At 46.8% G+C, this 22,313-nt stretch overlaps 1 protein-coding gene across 1 annotated transcript in view; it reads right to left on the bottom strand.

Annotated features, from left to right (window-relative positions):
- FSTL1 (follistatin like 1) overlaps positions 1-684 on the bottom strand; it is a 53,265-nt gene extending 52,581 nt beyond the window's left edge. The window contains exons 1-2 of the mRNA XM_071559951.1: positions 563-684; positions 410-469 (exon numbers count right to left, since the gene is read on the bottom strand). Of these exons, the coding sequence (XP_071416052.1) occupies positions 410-469; positions 563-565 (63 nt within the window). The 5' untranslated portion in view covers positions 566-684. The remainder of the gene's footprint in view (positions 1-409; positions 470-562) is intronic.
- Between the last annotated feature and the right edge of the window lie 21,629 nt (positions 685-22,313).

Raw genomic sequence — 22,313 nt, 5'->3', positions numbered from 1 at the left:
CGGGAACGCAGGCACCGTTTGTTTTCTGTCAGCAGAGCTGGGGGGTGTTGCAGCCGGGGGCTTTCAAAGGTTTTCAATGTCATTGCAGTGAAAGAAAGGAAGAAAAGAGCGAGAGAAAGAGCGCGCGGGAGAGAGGGAGGGTGGGATGGCGAGAGGAAGGGATGGAGGAGAAGGCAAGGGGGGCTGCCCCAGGGAGCCCGAACCGGCGGCGGGCTGCGGGGGTGCGGCCCCGGCGGGGATGCACCCCCCTCGCCCCCACCGAGATGTCCGGTGGCCCCGCAACTTCCTCGCCCGCCCCGATGCCACTTTGCCCGGTCCCGGCGGCTCCCCCGGCCCGCCTCGGAGCCCCCGCTGCCCCCGTCCCGTCCCGCCCCGTCCCCCCGTCCCGCCGCCGGGGCCCCGCGCCTACCTCGGCTCGCAGGCGAGCGGCGGCCAGCAGGGCGCAGAGCAGCGGGAGAGTTTTCCAGATCTGCAAGAGAGGGAGCAGGGGGCGGTGAGCGCGGCCCGGGCCGGGGGCAGCGGGGCCGCCCCCGAGAACTTCCCGGCGGCAGAGCCCACTCACCATGCTGCGGGAGGCTCCGGCGGGGCAGCGCGAGTTGCGGAGGCGCCTTCCACGGCTCCGACTCGCTCGGGAAGGGAAGAGGAGAGCTCCCCCTCGCCCCGACCCGCCAGCCTGCGGCTCCACCCCCGGCCCGGCCCGACCCCCGCCCCGGGCCGGCTCCTCCCCGGCCCCCGCCCGCTCCCCGCCGCCCCTCGGCGGTGCCCCCGTCCCTCCCGCCGCCGGCCCCTCGGCCACCTTTGAAGGCGGCACAAAGCTGAGGGGCGTCCAGGGCACTCGTCTGCCGCCGCACGGCGCCCGGCGGGGTGCGAGGAGGCTCCCCTAGTCCTGCGCGCGGGGTACAGGAGGAGTGGGCTCTGCCGTGCCGGGGGCAGCGCCGCCTGCCCCGCCAAGACGCCGCTCCGAGGGCCGCAGCCGCCCCCCGGGTGGACACAAAAATGGAGAAACTGAGGCACGTGGTGGCTTCTCCACTCACCCACTCAACCCACTGTCCCCACATGCTCCGAAGCTGAGGCCACACTGAAGTCTCGGCCACAGCTACAGGTGCCACTCGTGTTGGGATGCAGGGAGATTTAAAAGTAAGGGTTTAGACCCGCATGTATTGGCATCCAAGTGGCTGAGTGAAACAGGCTGTTATGCCAGGCACAGGGGCCTGAAATCCCACCTGAAATGCTTGGTGGTGCTCATTTGAGTACAAAGGCTGTGATCCTCTTGCTTAATCTCTTCATCACTGAATTTCAGTAGCCTCCAGTAGCCAGAAGGAAGGATTCGGCAATGCAAAGAGAGCGATTGCCCTGGGCACATACAGAAATCTCTGTCATAGCAAGTAATGCTACGACACCAGTTGTCAAGGGCTTTTCCTTGAGTTCTGAGGTTTGTTGTAACCAAAAATGACACCTCTGTCTTTGAAATACCATCTCACTGTGACCAAGCATGCCTATAAGCCTGTCTTCCTGCCCTGCTTTATTCTGTGCCTTCAACACAGGCAGACACCAAGAGAGATGCTGGCATGTGTACCCTCATTCACCAAGACCAACGATTATTCCAGCATCCTCCTGAAAGGAAAAAAACTCTAGGAAGAGTTATCTGAGATCAGCTCACATCTGGTCTGTTCATGGCAGCTGTGCCATTTTTCTGCACTTCCTTGGGCTCTGCTTCCTCACTCAATTTTGTTTTTACTACTACTGTTGCTAATTTTGCATTTATAATGCATACTCCCCAGCAAGTTCTGCTTCTATCTATGAGAGGCACTAGCCTATAAATCTATCATGAAGCAATGTATAATTATTTCACTGCTGATGCTGAGTGGCATGGGTTTCATTGTTTGTTTTAAACTCACCTTTCAGGATGTATCTCTTTGTTTTGGAGTCACTGATTGCCTTGCCTCATGACACAGTGCAGGCATAGTTATGGCTGAAGTCAGCTGGCCTCTGGTTTGCAGAAGCATCATAGGAGTGGGCTCACCCTGAGTCACTCTGATGTGAATGCCATGGTAAGAAAAAAGCAAATGGTGAATGATAAATACATTTCAAAAGATTCATCAATTTCTGGCCTCTCTCTGTGGAAGCTGTGCTATATGAGGAAGGCAGGCTCTCCCTTTCTACAGAGTAAAAGTGACTCATAGCACTCTTGGGAACAGAGCACTAACAAGGGTATTCTGTGCCTGCATTCCCTCCCTGACACCATGGGCAGTCACCTCATGTAAGTGTGATTAGCCACCGTGCAGGATTATGTAGGTCACCACGAGCATGGGTTTTTCTTTTGTGTGTTCAAAAGGACTGAGTATGAAACAGAAGATAAAGGATTAAACCTCCCATTCTATGCTGACATTCAGGTGGATGAAAATGTATTTCTTCAAGTTAGTTTCCATCACATGGAAATGGGTACAAGTGAAAACCAAAAAGCATCTCTCATGCAAGCGTCAGAGAGGGTGAGCACAGGACAGGCACCCATAAGGGCAGAGAGGGATTTGTACAATTACTCCTTTAAATCAAGTAGGACCTTTGTGGACAGATGAGGCCTGACTATCTCTGATTGACTGGCAGGGAACAGCCCTTAGCCCTGTGCTGGAAAGATGACGATACTGATGGAGCCAGAGCTGTTTGTAGGAGTGTGGATGTCTGCCATGTCAGGAAACTTACCAAGTCAGTAAAAAGGTGTGTTATCCCTTCCATCACAGGCAGCACAAAACAAACTCAGCACAGACACCGGAGCTTTAATCTGTGTATAAAGGCACATATTTTATAACCAAATATGTGATACCTGACAAACTGTTCCCTTTTATTCCACTTTCACCATTTAAAACTGCAAAGAAACAGTTTGTACTACCTAAGTGCATGAGAAATAAATCTGATGGGAATCTTTGCTCTTTCGTGATGGACAGAAAGTGGGAGCTTGAATCAGAAGCACCAGAATAAAGGGGAAAGCAAATGCATTTACAGATGTGGTTTCAAGCTGTGGCCATAATGGATAAGGTAATTCATCATTGCTGGCTATACAACCAAAGTAGTATCATAAAAATGCTTTCAGCTAAAAGCTTCATTATGAGGGTGAACGATGCTTCCCTGAAATTTTGAAGGTTGCAATGCTCTGGTGGGCCAAAGAAATTGGGAATCATTGCTCCACAGAGAAGATGTTATTCTATTACATACACCAGTACTTTATTTCTGCTGACACTTACTTTCCAGTCACTGGTATTTCTAAAACAAACATTTTGTTATACATATGGGATTGCAAATTTTGAGATACACGCCCAAGTGGCTGGTCAACTGAATTTCCGTAACAAGTTGTTGCCTGAGAAGCAGAGCGCACAAAACCTGGACTCATGAAAGTGTACATCTCATGGGTGGATACATTCTCCTGTGTTTAATAAAATTTGGGCTCCAGCTGAGGCTTTCTCCATTGTTGATGCACTGTCAAGATCACTCCCATAGATCTCTGGTGTCTCACGAGGATTACTCTGAAGCCGCAGCCTCTCCCTTATGTATGGGCACACATATACACCCAAAGTGATATTGTAAGCCTTGTTTCCCTGGGAAATGAGGCTAAACACATGTCAATAGATTAATTCTTAAGCCCTCACCCAGCCCTTGTGGCTATACCATGACATCACCCTCTCCACATTACCTCACTCCCATCCACCACCCACATCCTTCATGTCTCCTCCTTTCTCCTTCCATATGAAACATCTGCCCTAAGGGATGAGGTTGTGCTCACAGTGCTGTGCTGACGTCAGTGATCGCCACACCTGCATTGCATTTTAAGCGACAATTCAACAAACCAAGTTGTTTGGCAAGTGGCCTACATGATGGGGCAATAATCTGCCCCACTGAAGATTAAGAAATTGACAGCAACATTATTTGGTGAAATTAAGAAGCAGGGCATTATTTTTGAATGGCAAATATGTTAGGGTGATAGCTGAGAAGACTCAGCTCATGAGGCACCAGAGAACTTCCATGTTGTCTTGAGCTACATGAGCAGTCACTCCTCGGGGACCAGACTGCCAGTGCCTAAGGAATGGCCAAAGGACACCTGAGCTTTCAGAGCAGAAACAGGCCAGGAGAGCAAGACATGAGGGGACAGCCTAGTGCAGAGTTACACCCTCAAAGGTGCTGGCATCACCCGAATGTGAGGCAAGGCTGGTGTGAGCCAGCCAGTCCCCAATGCAGTCACACACGGATTACCTGCAGCAGTTGCACTAATCATGATTCCTTAAAGCTCTCTTTCAGAACTGATGTAATAAAGTGCCATGCCTTCCCCTTTCTCCCCCTAGCAGATGTCTTTATTTTGCAGGTTGTACTGGGGATATTGCTGGCCAAAGGACACACAAGTCTGGCACTAGCAAGCTATGTGGTTTGTCTAGAATGCATTCTTTAACGGTTAATGTGTTTGATGGGCTTTTGGATATTCCATTAGCTAGAGCAGTAAAATGCCGAAATACCTTTGACAATCTGGTCCTTAAACTTTATACTTGATATCTCTGAATCAAGGTGAGGTTTTCTAACTTAGAATGAGCTCCCAAGACATCATTTCCTCACAGATTTCATCCAGCCCCAAGACCCAGGTGTGATCATCCAGCTAATCTGTGCCCATCAGGAGTGGGCACAGAACTGCACTCGTGTCCAGCCAGTGTAACCAGATCCACATGGCATCTGCCACTCCCTGGCTGAGGGTAACTTGGTTAGAGCTTGGTGCTGATAACACCAAGGTCATGGATTTGATCCCTGTATGGGCCATTCATTTAAGAGCTGGACTCGATGATCTTTGTGGGTCCCTTTCAACCCAGAACATTCTGTGACTCTGTGAAAAGGAGTCCTACCTACCCAGAAGCAGATTGGTACCATGCCCTGAAAGTGCCCCACAGGATGCCACTAGCCCATGGCCAAACACCTCAGAGCCGACAAGCCCAGTAGCTGTGCTCTGGAGATACAGTTCTGTCAGAATTACTGTGATTCCTTATGCACAGTGAACACGGCTCACACATCTGGAGAAATAGCTGGCATGAAGGAAACAGGGTTCCCAGGCAGTTCCATGGCCCTACAGGCACCTACAAGGCTTCTCTCCAGCCTCATGTGGAATATGAGCTATCCCAGCTGCCAGATATGTGCCTCTACCATTGTGTAGATGTTGATTGGTCACACAGTCAGTTCATAGAGACTGCCTGGCACATCCACCCCGGTGCAGAGGAGATGTGGCTTGTTGCTTAGACGAGCAAGAACCTAATTGCATCCAAATGAGGCAGTCACTAGCAATACACCTGTACCCACAGTTATTTTGTGGGGCCCAAACCCATGTACTACTGCCTCAGTTTGTTAGATTTGAGTCTGATCACAGAAAGGTCTTCAGAGAGAGGTTGATAATACACCAGGCAACTGTAAGAGCCTGGCAAAGTAAGTCTTGGAACTGCTATCAAGGTAAGGTGAGTTGTCCATCATACAGGCAGCTGGATGGGCCTGTCCAGCTCATAAGATGGATTTCCTCATGTGTAATGCTACAACATAAAGCAACATTCAGGGATGTACAGCCATGGAGATACAATGCAAGGCAGAGTGCCGGTTTGCCTCCATACCTGCTAATGTCACAGGCACTTCACAGCACATACTGTTAAATATGACATTGTTCTCTGTAAGTGAGGAAATAATCACTACTTTTCACTTCCTTCCCATTATCTCTCTTACTTTCCAGACACATTCACTGAGGAGTTGCTAAGGTCACTTCTGTCAGAGGGTAGAGTCAAACTCAGGACTCTTCTGTGGCCAGATAAAATTTCAGCTGCTTTGTCTTTCTGCATCATTGAGCTACAGAGATCTACTCAGCCTTGCCATATTCCATATAATAACCCAGGCACCTCATCCCCAACAGCTTAGGGCCGCAGAGCGAGCAGTTATCTGCCACCGGCAAATCCCGATTCACACAATTAAGAGCACTTTCTCCATTAGCTGAAACAGTAGGGGGTTTGTGCTAGTGAATGTAGCAGGAAATCAACTCAGGATGTCTTGAGCTCTGACACAGGCCATTATAATCTGTTAATTATATCACAACTAAACACAAGTGCTCCACATGCCACTCACTTGTCTCACCTCTCAATCGCTGCTGTCATGCAGGGGCAAGCTTAATGTTTGAATGAAATATCCAGAAAAAGCTCCTGGAGATGTGCTAACACCTGACATCCCACTGTATAGAAACAAGGTGCTCTTTCTTCAGCAGCCAAAGATCATCACTTATGGTTTAGCTGTGGGACTCACAGATCTTGGCTACCAAGTCAGAGTACCAAGTGGTGTTGAGCCAATGGGCATTTCAAGGGGATGTGTTGGTTAGCCCCGTGCCACGCTCTCTCATCCATGCCCTTCTCCCCTCCCTGCAGTGTTTGAACATTCCTCAAGCACTGCTTGCAGCCAAAGGTGAATCCAGTGCTGGGTAGAGGATGTGCCATGGAAGGACCTCTGGAGAGGGATACTTCAAAGCATGTTGCAAAAGTGTCTGCTGGTGGGAGCAGATTGGTGGTGGTAATCAGATTCTTCAAACTATGGAAGCTGGCAAGAAAGGTCCCACAGAATTCCCACAGCTGAGGCAACAGGGCTGGGTTGCACCTGTATTAATATGAACAGCACAGGAGGTGCTGAAATGTGTGGAACCAGCCCCTTTTTGGGAAGGAAGGGCAAGGACACAGAGCTAATGAGCCTGCTGAGGTGTGGGGGGAATTTTGTGTAGAGGCTTTTGTGCACCTCAACACCACATAACCCATCTATGGGAGGTGGGAGCTCAGAGACTGTTGAGGTGAACCTCTGCAGAGCAGCTCTGTCTGGGGATGTCTCCTAACATGCATAATTTGTCCACAGCTCTGTGACAGTAGAAACTGAATGCACCTCAGAATGCCACCTATCCCTTCAAACATTTGCCACATCAAATGCTGGCTCTCAACACTGCTACAGGCCTGTCACGAGTGTATCTCAACTCATGTCCTGCAGGCACCTACTCCTTACCCCTACATTATCCATATAAAAAAACCTCCCATGGACTGCATCAGACATTTGTATGGTTCAGAGGACACAAGTTCCTGGGTTCTCCCATCCACACTGATTAATTTTGTTAGCCATTTCTCATCCTCCAAGGCTGGGCAATCTGCTAGCATAGAACAGGCTCACACACACTTAGCTATTTGTCCCAGCCCTTGGTAGAGCCTGGGATACTTGCTAGAAGGGGTTTAGGAATTTTGCTGCCCAAAATGTGTTTTGAGTTATGTGAGTTGTTCCAGGGCCAGTGAGGGCTGGGTGTGGAACAGCAGCTCTGTGAGTCACTGGGGGTCTGTGAGACCAGAAGGGAAGGTCAGCACAGCCTTATTTTACTGCACACTATTGCAATGTTCTGTACACAGATTCATTATGTCTGTTCTGGTGGTATATATGAGAAAGCTTGGGAGTTGGCCATGTAAATTTGGACAGCTGACCTAGAACATAAACATGAGTTCAGGGACTCTCATAAAATGAGAAACTATGCTGTTAAGCAAGAAAATGTGCAATGTGTTAGTAAACACAGCTCACCCTAGAGACTAGCTCTTGTCATTGCTTAGCAATGCTATGAAATCATATATTCCCCTCCCAGCCTTGGGCTAAACAGTGGAAATTAAGGGGTTTTAGTTTCCCTCCATACAAAGGTGCAATGCCTGTCTTCAACCAGAGTTGTTGTTCCCTAGGAGACACTAAGCATCCTTGGCCCCACCACAGAGGCTGGCAAGTGTAGTTGCTGAGCATCTGAATATATGGTTGTAGCATTAGGTGGTAAGTATGGAGAAAGGCTGACCTTAGACATCCATATTTGAACATGTTGGCCTTTAATTGCTGCAGCCAAGCTGCCACAGTGGGTCAGGATTTATGCCAGACCTTTTTCATGTAAGAAGAGGATAAATAGCTGCAAACAAAGCCAATCCAAAGGAAAAGGTCGCTGCTTTCAACCTGCATGAGAGAAAGCTTTTGGATTGGAACTGCTAGTGATAGGAAGCAAAGTGGATAAGAAGCTTTGATTGCAAAGTGAAGGAGTTGTCCCAGTAGAATGGAAACTGGGAGAGCTGGGTGGGCAATCTCCAGTGATATACTCATTACTCTGGGCCAGGGCAGTGCTGCAGAGACCACTGAACTCTGATGGATAGCAAGGCAAAGGAGGTGAGAGACACCTTTTTGGCAAAACAAGAGTGGAAGAGATGAGCAAAGCAAGCCATGAGCAAAAAGAAAGGATGAAACTACCATCAGAGGTCTTCTAAAATGAATGAAATGGCACAGATTTGGAGAGGTCTGCCTGGCTCTGAAAGGCTGAGGGAAGGGATAAATTCACAGTGGTAGTGTGGCATCTTCTCAAATCCCATCTGGACAACTGATGCTCACAAGTTCATTGACTTGAACACCAGCAGACTCCCACCTGTAGAAATGTAGTGTGTTCACTGGAACTGAACTTTTGACACTATTTAAATGTCTATGTCCATGACTTCCCACAACAAGAGGCGCAGCTGTTTAGTAATAGCACTAGTAGAGCCCAAAATGCTGAATAAAATGTGTCCACTGAACCCAAATCTCCAGTGTCTTTTAGAAGTTTGTCTATATCTTCATTCAGCAAGCATAAGGTCATCTGCTCCAGACAAAACACCTGGCTTGGCAGTTTTGGCTCCTGTGGCTACCTGTCCCAGTCTGAGGGGAGAAGCTCAATAGACAAGTGACACAAGCAGGTCTGGATAGAGCCACATTTTGTAACTCTGTCCCATGCAGATCTGTACATGGTATACACAAAATCTGTTCAGAAGCTCTGGGGCAGGGCTTTTTGAGGCCTTTCCCACCATTCCACTCCTGAGGAAATGCATACCTGGGAATGGCACAGCTCTGAGTTAGTGCGGAGCCTGGAAATGACAAATTAACATCAGCTGTGAATTTACATACTTTTCATAGCCATTTATGGCCGTGTCTGAGCTTAAATACTTAAATAAAAGCCATGGTCCCTGGAAAATTTGGGCCTGTCTGTCAGTGAGGCATTCCAGAGAAAACATCACGTGTACATTTCATGAAGTGAAATAAGATCTTTGTTCTGCATGCTTTCCCCTCCCCCCCTCCCCTTTTTCTGAATGAGGCAGTTTTGCCCAGGGATTACAAGCCAATGTTCCAATCCCTCACAGACGTTTTCCATTATCAGAGCTGCCTCTTGTACTCCAAATCATTTTCCACAAGACTCCTGTAACTTGGGCTGAGAAACGAAGCCAAGAGCTCAGAAGAAAGGACACTGTTCCAGGCTGCTGACAAGACTGAAAAATGCTGCAGGGTGTTGCTGGGACCACCCAGCCTGAAGCATCCTCAGCAGGGGAGCAGCTGAAAATGATGCTCGTGGTGGGAGGAGGCTCACTGTACTGTACAGCCATTTAAACAGCTTGGTAAATTAACTTTGATGAGGTATAATCACATTGTGTGAAACTGACTGAGGGGACTGGTGGTAGACAACTGTGACTGATGATTAACTCCACAGCATACAGCACAAAGGGTCTTTGTGTTGAACCCTTGAGACTTATATTTTGTGAGACCCCTCTGTCTGGGGGTCAAATTGCCCCTGCTGTAGAAAACTACCAAACAGGGTTGGAGGAAGGGAGGAAAAACTCAAGGGAGGCTTTCTGTTTGGATTCTTCTTTCCTCTGCTCAAAGCATCATCCTTTGCTGGGGGAAACCACACATATGGAGCTGGACCACCTACGTACTGCACAAACCCAAGCAGCTCCCTTTCCTGCAGAGACCAGCTACTGGAATGGCATCAGGCTCCACTCTGCAGACTCTCTGTTCCATTGAGCTCAGCTGCAGAGGAGGTCACCAAGCCTGGAGAGCACATCTGAAGAACCCACAAAGCCCCTTTCTGCATCCTCACATAAGTTTGCTATTCCTGTCCTTGGAGTCTTCAGCTGAAGCTCCTCCAACCATCATGATCTCATCTGCCTTGAGAAGGAAAATCTCCAATACCTTATTTCGTGTTTGCAAGAAAGTTAAGGAACTACTTGAAGAAAACAATCCAGAACTGAAATTAGGTTTTCTACGTATCCCATTCCATCCAACTCAGTTCTAGAAACTGAAATAGAGCTACAGTAGAGATGTAAAATGGGTACCCACACCCACATCTTACATTGCTACAGGAAGGTTTGCAAGGACTCCTCTGTGATACCCTAATCAGAAAGGAGTGAGGTTCTATTCCTTCATGAGAATGGCCTGCCCTAGGATAAAGTTGGTCTGAGCATAACTATTCCCAATTGCTATATTTTCCATTTCATCAGGATGTTCTGGGAAGTAAGAAACACAGGGAGGCCTGGTTTCCAGGATCAGATCTCATGACTCCTACCTTCTGGGCCAGACCTCATTTCAACTGGCTTGATGAGTTTGACTTATTCTGACTTTCAAGCCTCACAGATTTCAAGAAAACTGTTGGAAAATTCCTTATTTCTCCCTTTTTGCCATGCTAAGCCTAGCATCATATCTCATCACCTCCATATGAATGCTCCAATCACCTGGTTAGATGGTGAAAGACAGACAGAAACTGTTTCCTTGGCAGCTGTTTGCAGAATTGAATGACTGTCAAAGCGAAGATGATGTGATCTGAGCACCTCTGCCAGGCTGGGCCTCCCTGAGGATTTGGGTGGTCCTGCAGAATCACAGAATTGCCAGCCTGGAAGGGATCTTGGTGGCTGTGTAGTTCAGCCTCCTACCTGGAGCAGGCTATTGCAAACACACCTTTTGTTTAGCCAAATCTTGAAGATTTCTGCAGGTAGAGACTCCTCCACCTCCCTGGGCACTTGTCACAGGGCTCCACCACTGTCATAGCAAATCCTTTACTGTTCATCTGCCACCCCTAAACTTACCCTCACCCCTTCTTGTATCCCCAGACGTGGAGTTCCTCAACATCTGTATGGGCCACCATATGTAGGAGCTCAGTGATCCAAAATGGAGCTGTGGATTGATCTGAGAAATCTCCTGGACCTGGAAAGATCTTGGCCATAGACGACTTGAGTCACTGATGAAGTCACTCTGGCACTACACTCTACTTGACATAAGGAATTAGTCTGAATTATGCTATGGCTGCAAATTATGATGGAATCATGATCATTATATATTTTTGTATTCAGGATTTGATAGTGTAAACTTGCTACAAACCTAAAAATAATGTGAAATGCTTACCAAAAATGCATAACTAACTACATTATACCTTGTCTACAAATTCTTCCACTTGCATTTCCTTCAATAATAGTGTGTGAATAGGCATTTGTGCAGAGACACCTTCTGCTCCTATTCTCCTGCTCTGATCAGGCTAAAGGCTTTTTCTTTTTCTTTTTTCTTTCTTTCTTTTTTTTTTTTTTTTTTTTTTTTTTTTTTGAGCACAGACACAGCCACAGTAGGAAAACCTGGCAAATTTAGCTAAAACTAATGTTGTACTTCTTCACCTAGCTGGTTCTCTCTGTCCTTGGGAGTCAAATGTTGTTCATTCTTTTTTTTTTTTCATGTTATACTGCAATGGTAAGGTAAACAAAGTTAAAAACAACTTAGTTACATTGTTCAGTCACAGCAAAGATCAGACATTTTCCCCAAAGTGGTGGTGATTTTTTTCTTGTCTGCTAAGAAACAATGCAGCTCTCTCAGCTGAGGCCATACAAGGTCAGGGAGGGTCACAGATGATTTTGCTTCTCAGCAGAGACACAGCTTCTGCAATTCTCAGAAGCTCCAGACTAAACAGATATCAAGACAGCAGAGGGCACACTGCAATCACTGCAGATACAGGTGGCTTGGCAGTAGCCCCTGGTTAGGCCACATAGGAAGCACACAGATATCTCTTGATGCACCTGTTCAGGGAAGAAGGAGATTGTGCCACGCAGAGCAGACAGACATGAACTCAGAAAAAGGGGAGGGAAGAGAAGCGGAAGTGGGGAGCAGCAGTATCCTAGCTGAGGGGAGAGCACACAGGCTGGCAGAGGCCATGTATGGAGCTCCTGAAGCACTACTGATGTGAGGGGGTCACTTGGGGTTTCATTCCAATGCAAGGGATGACCTGAAATAACCTTCCACATCTTGATGGTTCAAAGCATTTCAACTTGGCAAGACTCTCATGTGTCCCATCTTCCAAAACAATAAAGTAAAAAAAAACCTCACCCCAAATCAATAGCAACAACAACCCCCCATGCTGTTCTATCAGATGGATCATCACCCTGAACAATAGTGGGGCTGGAATAATTTCCAAGAGGGAGCCTCTGCAAATGGACCAACTGGAGGAGAGGCTGCTGCCTGTGTGCTGACAACATGTCCCTCTGATCTTGCTGGGCAGCAGATGGGTGGATGTTGCCCAGACACTCCTGGTGGCCCTGTGACTCAGCCCTAGCTTTCCAGTCTGATTCTTTCATTCCTACCTTGCCCTGGTCCCTCCTTTACCCAGAGGTTTCTCATCTCAGTCCTCTTTTCTCTCCAGTCACTACCTCCCCTCCTTGGATGTGCATGCTTTCTCTACTGCTCCCCCAGAGTGTCTGTCTACCTTCAGCTTTGAGGCTCAGCCTCCTTCCTCTTCTCAGTGCCATCCCCCCAAACATCCCTCTCCTGATCCAAGGCTCCCTTCCTCTAGCTCCTTGTCCAGTCACCCATCCTTCCCAGTCTTTCCTCAGGCTGTTCACAGTCTCTCCACCTCAGCTTCTTCTGCCTGTGTCTCCCCATTCTGTCTGATCTTCCTCAGTACTCCAGATCCTACTGTTCCTGTCCTGCACATCCCTGGTCCACCTTGGTTACCCACAGTCACTGCCTTCTCCCTGTTCCAGGCCCAGGAAGCTTGTCCCAGTATAACTTTTTTCTTCCCAGCTGGTCCTCACCACTCTGCTCTGCATTGCAGGTAAATGTCTTTCCTTCCCCAAGCTGGTTGGGCAACTGGCAAAGGCATCAGAATAGCACAGAAATAACTGGCTCCTTGCCTCCAGCTGGGAATCAAATGGGCAAACTTGTCAACCCTGCAAATAAATTGCTGCTGCTGCCCTTGCCCAAACCTATGAGGAGCCAAGCTGGTACACACACACCCATCCAGCGAGTGGGAAGCATCAGGGCCATCGCAGTGGCCTTCAGCTGATGTGATGCCATGGAGATATGGACATTGTGTTTCTCCATTTTGCCTTCTCATAGCTGATTACCTTTCAAACAAAAGGAGTAGTGGAAATGCCTCATTTTAGTGTTTGTGTATGGAAACACACTGAAGCAAAGCCCTCTTGAGACAGCCAGATTTGTATCCTTGGGAAAAGCATTAGACGATCTGTGGAGAAATGTACATCCTTGGGTCATTTCCTGATGGGAGATGGGAAAGACCATGAAACGTGGTGGCTGCAGTCTTGCATTCCTAATGATGGTACTTAACTTCAACTGACCTTCCTGATGGACAGATAAGGTTGCACCAAAGCTTTCCATCATTTCACAGTCCTGTGAAGTGCAGAAAACATAAGCTAAAGCCATTTGTTTCCGTTTCCACATTGCTGGCAAGGCTGATCTCAGTAAAACAGAGGCAGAAGGAAGTGGGCTGGAGCTGGGAAGGCTGAGTACAGAAGGAAAAGGAAAAAAGTTGTGCCTAAAGAGTTTGGCAAAGGCTGGGACAAGGCAAAGGAAGAGAAAGAGGGGGCAGACATTTTTTCAGGACATACTGGACTCCATCTGAAAAAATACCTTCTAGTTCTCAATCATAACAGCCTTTTGGAGCATTTTCTGCAAAAGAAAAAACATTCCAACAGGCACATTTTTTTCTTTCCTTAGAAATCTGACTATTGGTAAAGCCGACAGGACAACCCCTCTCTTACAGTGTATTGCAAAACCTTATTCTGGCTGCCAAACATTCACCATTTGTTTGTACTGAAATTTTCCATTCTTGCTCTCCGTCTCAGACATGTATTTCCTTTTAAGTTCTTACAGAAATAGCATCCTTGTGTTCTGAAAGGCGACTTGGGAAAAGAATAGTTTTAACAGTGCAGATTTGTTTTTTCAGCCATTCCAGAATGGAGTAGAAATTCAGGGAGCTGAAGCAAGAACTTTACATGAGAGAGAGGACCCACTCCCTTCATTTTTGTTTTCTGTCAGATCCTCAGTTGACCTTATCAGACCCCTCGGGAAACTGTTTGAGTTAATCAGCACAAATGCCAGTCTTTCTGGGCTACAGCAAACTTGTTCCTGTGACCAACTGTTAGAAACAACTAGTGGACCCTGGCTGAAATCTGGATCCTGATTCCTTTGATTTTACAGAGCAGTTCACACCCCTAAAACTTGGCATCCTGGTACATTCCTTAACATAAAATAAAAAAGTTCTTCCCTCACCCTTTCATAACTCCTTTTTCTTGCAATACTTGCAGTGTTGTAGCAAGTCTACAAAATGTGGCAGAGTACATAAGTCAGGGAAGGGTAACTTTTTTAATATGGTCTCATGAAAGTCTGTCCAGATTTTGGGTTGAAGTACAAAATGTCACAAATTTCCATTTCCCATCCGTGACTGGCACAGCACAGCTTGAGGTTCTGGCCACTTGCCACAAATCCCTGACAGTTTTACTGCCATGCCTAAGTTCTGGCCCTGTGTCCTGCTCTACCACTTCGCAAAGAGCTTTGGTCCAGCTGATCTGTTGCCAGCTGAGAAGTTGTGGCCAAATGTGATACAGGAGAACTCTTTGATGACTGCTGTCTAGGTGCATACACGTTTCCCCCTCACCAAAATTAGGTATTGGATTACTAGAACATTGGCCCGTAGTGTCCTTGTAGCCAACACAGGGTGGTATTGACTGGATGAGTGAACTACAAAGTGAGTAAAAAACAGGCTGAACTCAAATTGTAGAGGTCACCATTCCAAAGTCCAATAGGAAGCCACTTGTGAATAACATTTCTCAAGGGGTCAGTAGTGGGACAAATACCATTTAACATCCGCATATATGGGAGCAAAAAGGAGGAAGAGAACACCTTGAAGAGTTCACAGATGATACAAACCCAGAGTGGTGATGGCTGTGCTGGAGGGCAGTGCTGCCATTCAGCAGAACCTAAATAAGCTGGAGACAAGGGCTGGCAGTAGCCTCATGAAGTTCAACAGTGACAAGAGCAAAGTTTTGCATTTCTTCCCAGTGCTGGCTGGCTGCTGACTGTCCAGAAAACACCTCTGCAGAAAAAGGCCTTAGGGTCCTAAAAACCAAGTTGTTGAAGTCAGAGGTGTACTCATATTACTGGACTGCACAACTGAAGGGAAGGAATTATTTACTTTTATTTATTTATCTATTTGCCTATTTATTTATTTCCTTTAATTCAACACTCACGAGGATGCATCTGAAGCAGTCTTTCCAGTTCTGGTCTTACCAGGCATGAATGATATTGATATCCCTGAAGAAAATCGGGGATCTGGAGTACTTCATGCATGACACTGAGGAACCTGAGGTTCTTCACACTAGAGAAAACAAGGTTTTAGGGGACTTACTTGCTGTCTTTGACTAAAGAGAGGGTTATGGGAGAGTCATACTCTTCACAGAGGTCCAAGTTGAAAGGATGAGTGGCAATGGACATAGGTCACAGTAAAGGAAGTTCCATGGTTTATCATCTGGAGTAGTAAGTGTATATTCTCAGACTTATTCCCCTGTGTGACACTGGTTATGGGGTAGACTCTCTTTTCTATGAACTCTGTCCTCTAAAACTAGTACTTCAGCCATCTGAGCCCTCCCAGTTAAGTAACCACACTCTCTGGGAGATCGGCCTGTAAATACCTTTTGGCTAAACCCTCCAAAGACAGAGCTTCAGGACTAAAAACAGCACAAGTTTCATGGAAGATGATCTCACTAAACATCTTATTTTCCTCAGTGTCCTAAAATGTTCAAATTACAGACCTTTGAAAACAACAGAAGTCCCATGAGATGCTGGTATTTTTGGTGTCTGACACTCTTGGATGAGCCAGAACTGACTCCTCTTTTGCAAATGCATATTGGCTGTGCTGGGGGTTAGCCCACCTTTAAAATAAACCCTTTTCTTCTCCCTGCATGCTCTGGTTGGAGAACAAGGTTGCACAGTCCTGCTGGCCATCTCCCTTCCCCTGCAAAACTGCTGCTTTTCTGTTATGATGGGCCAAAAGTTAGGTGACAGCTGGGACCAGTGCAACACATAATTTGGTGTTCAAAAGGAAAATAAAACCTTCACCTCTTTCTTCTGACACCTGTTGCAGATGAGGAGCCATTCTTGCTTCAGTGCTTGTTTGCTCTTCCCTTATGGAACTGTGGGAAATTTGGAGGCTTCATGCTGGGCTTTCAGAGAAACAGATGAGTTGGCAAAATTTTTCTTTTGTCTTTTATTCTTTGGTTCTGCCTGGGTTACATAATCAATTTTTTTGTCTGAAATCACAAGTTTCTTTTTTGAGTAATAGAATCATTTAGGATAGACATGACACTTAAGATCATCGAGTCCAACTATAAACTTAGAAGGCCAAGTCCCACTAAACATGTCCCTAAATGGCAGTAGTCAGTCTCTAACACTTGATAATGTATCTAATGCCTGAAGTCTTGCACTGTTTTAGCTGCTATTGCCCTCAGCAAACAGTGACCAGCACTGAACTAAATCAACCATTCAAGCCCCACTCCCCACCCCATGGCTCAGTTCATTTTCACATGCCTGTACACAAGCAAGAGGAAACAGAATCCCAGAATTGCTTGCTGTATCTCTTAAAATTCACCTCCTCATCTTTACATCCCACCTACAAATGGGAGAAAGCTCAGATCATAACATATGTTGCCATTTGACTCAAATAAGGGGCAGCAGGAGGAGGTGGTGGACCGAAGAGCAGGAGCTTGCCTTTATGTTTGAACTCTGCTGTGTCATTTAGTTAGCACAGCCCTTGTGGTGTGAATGGTCTCCCTGCTGGCGACAACGTTTGAAAGGTCAGCTCAGAAACTGTAGGTGACAACAATTAATGGTACAACTCTGTGCGTGTCTCCACGGATAGCTGGCTCCTGGCTCCTCGCAGTCTGTCCCCACCCTCCCAACACATCAATCACACAGACAGCATCTGACATTCCAAGAACTTCTCCTGGACCCCACTGTCTTTATCTGGAGAACAGCAGGCATCATTGTATACTGAGTGAATGTTGCCTTTGTGGGATTTGACACAGTGCTGTAAAATTTGCTAGGTAATGATGTAGCTAAACAAAAGCTACCTTTTGACAATAATTCACCATAAGTAGGCTGTGGTATCTCTTTTAATGAGTGCATCAATTGTCAGTTTCTGCCAATAACACAAACTGTGCTTCACCTCTTACAATACTGTTTCCATTTGAGTAGCAATGTCCAATTTTTCCTTCTAACCATCCTTTCACACCATGTCAAGAACTTGTTTTCTTTTACTTTCTTTTTATCAAGCACTCTAGCAAAATGCCCTTTCCCATTTTCTTTTTTAATATCCATTTTGCTAGGAGTCACTGTTTCTCCTTGCTTTTCAGCCTTAGTCTTTTCTGTGCAGACAGTTTTTCTCATTCCAAAAGTCTGCAATAGCCAAGGGAGCTTGTTATTCTTGTGCAGGTCACTCTGCTCTCTTTGCTTCCTTTTAATACCCAGCACATCCCACACTCTGCTTCTCTTGCTATTTCTGATAACTTAAACGCAGACACTGATAAGTGTTGGACTATCAATATGGATTCCTTCCTCAAACTCTCCTTTTTTTTTCCTATTCTCTATGAAATTTCAAGGATGAAGATATGCCAGAAGAATTTGTCTCCCCCTGATGATATTTTCCCTTTCAATTTGAGTCTTTCTAAGTTTAGAGTTATATGTGAGTTACTTGGTTGTACAGGAGCATGAGACTTGCACAGAAGAACATGACCTAAGGGACTGTGCATTGCTTGCAATTTTAGCCTGTGGTCCAGTATTATGCCAGAGAAAACCAAAATCCAGACAACTGCTTTTCTAGGAATACAGTTTTGCAGCATTGGCTTCAGTTCATCCCTATGCTACCAGAGGTCCTTCCTACTATTTTAACTGTCTGACGTGGTTATTCTCTTTGCTTTTGCTGATTTGAAGGTCTTGTTCAAAGTTTCCTTGCCACTCTACCCCCTCTTAGTCTTCCTCATTTTTATCCTTCCCTAGTTTGTAAGCTGTGCATTTATGCTGCTTGTGGTATAAGCCTTGATAGGTATGTCAATATTCCTTTTGCGTTTGCAGACTTTGAGAGGGAAGCTGCTGTTCATTAGCTGCTTTCTTTACTTTGAATCAAATCTGATGTCTCCTCTTTCTGCAACGTGGACAAAATAGTTCAGTTCCTTTGTGTGGATTTGCATTTTGCTATGACTCAGGTTTAGACTGCACTGTCTACTTCTTGTAGGTAATGCTGTTAGTTTGGGGGGGGGGTTTGTCATGTTTATCTCTGGGTCTGTCCTGCATATGAATATCATCAAGATTGACTCCCGCACTTCATCAGCTTTGTGTTATTTTGGGAATCTTTTGGGAAACATCTCCAGGACAGACAGTATTTTAAGAGGCAGACATTTGAGATGCTGTCTTCTTGCTGTCTTCTTAAAGTCATTAACATTCTGCTTTCTTGGTCCAACCTGGAGTGCTTGGGTCCATGTGAAGCACTTAGTACGTGTAGCATATTTGGCATACAGAGCAGATACATGATCTCATCTCGGGTGTGTAAGGGGCACTGTCCATTATTGCTTTCCTTATGTCTCAACAGCCTATGCAGCTACAGATTATAATGATGTTTCTCCCTTTCCCTGTGACTATTGTGCAAGATGATTCCAGTGTTTCCTCCACTTGCTCCATTGTCTTTAGCTGTAGCACAGGCTTTGCTCCCCACCCCTTTCTGAGTCCTGCTGGTGGTGGATACCATGGTGTGTGTTCATAATTTTAGGCAGTTGCTGCTCCCTTGCAGGGAGGGGTAGTGTTGGAATCCCAAGGAAGTCTGGGATGCCATTTCCAATGATTTCTGCTGATTCAATTTCCCTGCAGCAGAGGAGATAGCATCCATCATTATCCACTGCAGCACAGATCCATTGCTGGACAAGTGCCCCTGCCCCAGCCTGGCAGGCACAGTGAAACCGTTACAGGAAGCAGCAATTCCCAAAGTGACAAGGCAAAGCCTGAGATTCAGCCAGAAAATCAAGAGGCTGTGACTTAAAAGCAGTTTCCAGGCTAAGGAGGGGGGATCTCCTATGAAAGCATCTCAGCAGAGCTATGCAGAGGATCCTCCACAAAAGATTCTTCCAGCTCTTTTTTCCTCACCAGGTTTGGAGCTGCCAGTCAAAATCCTAGAAGGGTGACAGTGCACGCAGGGCCCCAACAAACTGTCCATCCCATGTCTTCAAAATCCAGAAAAGCACTTGATTCCGTACTGTGAGGCAAGCTTTAAGGTTTTTATTACATTTCAGGGACATTTTTGGTCCCAGGATCGCCTTTGCTGGCATTTCTGTATCACAGCATAGGAGATATTTGACACGTTGATGTGTATCTGTCTGAAACACTGCATTTCCCTGCTGTGCCAAATGCAGGTCTTTGCATTCTGCCAGTCTCACAATGGTATTCATGGCACAGCTTGAGCTGTGCTTCTGCTTTACTCTGCCCCAGGGTAACAGCTAGCTTGTGCCCCCATGAGAAGATCCAATGTCACCAGTGTGTCTCCTAGGCCCTGTTAGCAGAATTAGAGATGCCTCACCATTTTTTTTTCTACTCTGTGCAGTGTCAGGAAGAGTGCAGTGTCACTGCTGCTGAATTGCTGTCCTGCTCTGCAGTCACACATGCGGGTAGGGCCAGGTGGTGCCTTTCCATCTGCTCAAATGACAAGCTCTCACCTGGACTCTGGAGAGCCAGGTCTGCTTGTTGCTTTGCACGGTGTAATGCACCACACTAATGTCCTGCTGGTGTTCCTCTGCTGCTTGCTTTGCTTAAACTGCTGGGTGCAGCTCAGGCCTCTGCTACCCTCTTCCAGTCTCAGCAATGCCTATGGCATCCTGTTGACTTTGGCTCTCCATTTTATGAGGTACCACCACCCCACATTATTCTTCTAGATGTCTGTGCTCTCTGAGCCCCCTCTGATCAATTGCTAAATGGCTCTTCATCACTAATTTTCCTTGTGCCCCTTTCTGTTTTTACCCTGTTAAAATCTTCTCCTTCAGCATGCCATTCCTGTCTCTCAAAGCAGAGTTTTCCTTATAACCTCACTTCTCCATTCATTACTGGGCTCTTCCTGCCCCAGTTCAGTTTTTTTCCTCAATAATCTGTGTTTCTGCATAAATGTCTTCCTTTGCTGTTCATTTGCCCTGAGTTCCTCACCAGTCCCCATGGCCCACAAAGGGCTCAGCTCCAGCCCACCTCTTTTTCTGTCTTTCCAGAAACCCCCCACACCTCTGCTCTGTTCCCCTCTGCTCCTTACCACATCTCCTGCAGTCCTCTCGTGCAATGCACACATCAGGGAGGGAGCCAATATCTTACCAGCTACTACTCACGGGACATTCAAGTGGGGGTTGCCAGCAACTGAAACCATCCTGCTCCTGCACCTCTCTCCCCATCACTATTTGTCTGGGCAGTCACTCAGACCAGCACATTCACCCCATGGACATTTTCTGGGTTAATTTCCAGTCAAATAAGTCAACGGATCTGATTCACTCACAGCCTCTCATGTCTGGACCTAGTCAGGGGAAAAGAGGTGGCCAGAAGCCCCCAGGAGAGCAGAAGAATCATAGAATCATAGAATGGATTGGGTTGAAAAAGATCTCCGAGATCATCAAGTCCAACCCTTGGTCCAACTCCAGTCCCTTTACCAGATCATGGCACTCAGTGCCACGACCAATCTCAGTTTAAAAACCTCCAGGGATGGGGAATCCACCACCTCTCTGGACAGGCCATTCCAATGCCTGATTACTCTCTCTGCAAAGAATTTTTTCTGATCTCCAACTTCAATTTCCCCTGGCAGAGCTTGAGCCCGTGCCCCTTGTCCTATTGCTGGGAGAAGAGACCAACCCCCACCTGGCTAGAACTTCCCTTCAGGTAGTTCTAGACAGTGATGAGGTCACCTCTGAGCCTCCTCTTCTCCAGACGAAACAACCCCAGCTCCCTCAGCCTCTCCCCACAGGACTTGTGCTCCAGTCCCTTCACCAGCCTTGTTGCTCTTCTCTGGACCCACTCCAGCCCCTCAATATCTTTCCTGAACTGAGGGGCTCAGAACTGAACACAATACTCAAGGTGTGGCCTCACCAATGACAGGGGAAGGATCACTGCCCTGGTCCTGCTGGCCACGCTATTTTTGGTACAGGACAGGATCCCATTGGCCTTCTTGGCCACCTGGGCACACTGTTGGCTCATGTTGAGCTTCCTGTCAATTAGTACCCCCAGGTTCCTTTCTGCCTGGCTGCTCTCCAGCCACTCTGTGCCCAGCCTGTAGCACTGCAGGGGGTTGTTGTGGCCAAAGTGCAGGACCCAGCACTTGGCCTTATTGAACTTCATCCCATTGGAATCAGCCCATCTCTCAAGTCTATCCAAATCCCTCTGCAGAGCCCTCCTGCCTTCCAGCAGGTCGACACTCCCTCCCAACTTGGTGTCATCAGCAAATTTGCTGATGATGGTCTCAATCCCCTCCTCTAAATCATCAATAACGATGTTAAGAGAAGTGGGACAGCCCCTTTCGTCAGCACTGTAGCATCAGGGTAGCTAAACAGGACCATGCATCATGCCCCAGGACAAATCAGTGATAAAGGGATGCTATTTGGCTTCTTTGAGCAATCTGATGACTGTCAAAGGTCTTCTGCCTTGCAGGAAGAGGTTCGCACATCTTCCCTTCCGAGTAACACTATCAGGGGACCAGCAAATGATGCCATACAGAGGAAATTATGCTCAAAAGCACAGTTAGAAGAAAAAATGTGCTCACTGGCTGTACAGGCATGAAGTCGGGTGTCAGCAACAGTAAACACAGCCCCTGAGCCTTAACAAAAATAATAAATAAAATCACCAATGATTGTTAATCTGGAGAAACTGCTGGGACACTGCCTTGCTAGAGGTATAAAATGGATGTAAAGTGAGAGAAGAATGAAGAGTATGGCTCTTACTTCATGTGGAAAAGGCTGTTCAAGAACTCCCTGAAATCAGAGGAAAGTCATTGCATTGCTTGGCACCTGCCCAAAATGATTTCATTTTCTGTTCAGAATTAAGATGCATTAATAGCCTGAGGGCAGCAGTTTCCTTGCCAAAAAATGCCTTTCTCCCTCCACCACCTCCCAGCTTGTTTTAAATAT

The sequence above is a fragment of the Pithys albifrons genome, chromosome 1, assembly GCF_047495875.1.
Source record: "Pithys albifrons albifrons isolate INPA30051 chromosome 1, PitAlb_v1, whole genome shotgun sequence".
Classification (NCBI taxonomy): Eukaryota; Metazoa; Chordata; class Aves; order Passeriformes; family Thamnophilidae; genus Pithys; species Pithys albifrons.
This window is presented reverse-complemented; position numbering and strand designations above follow the sequence as displayed.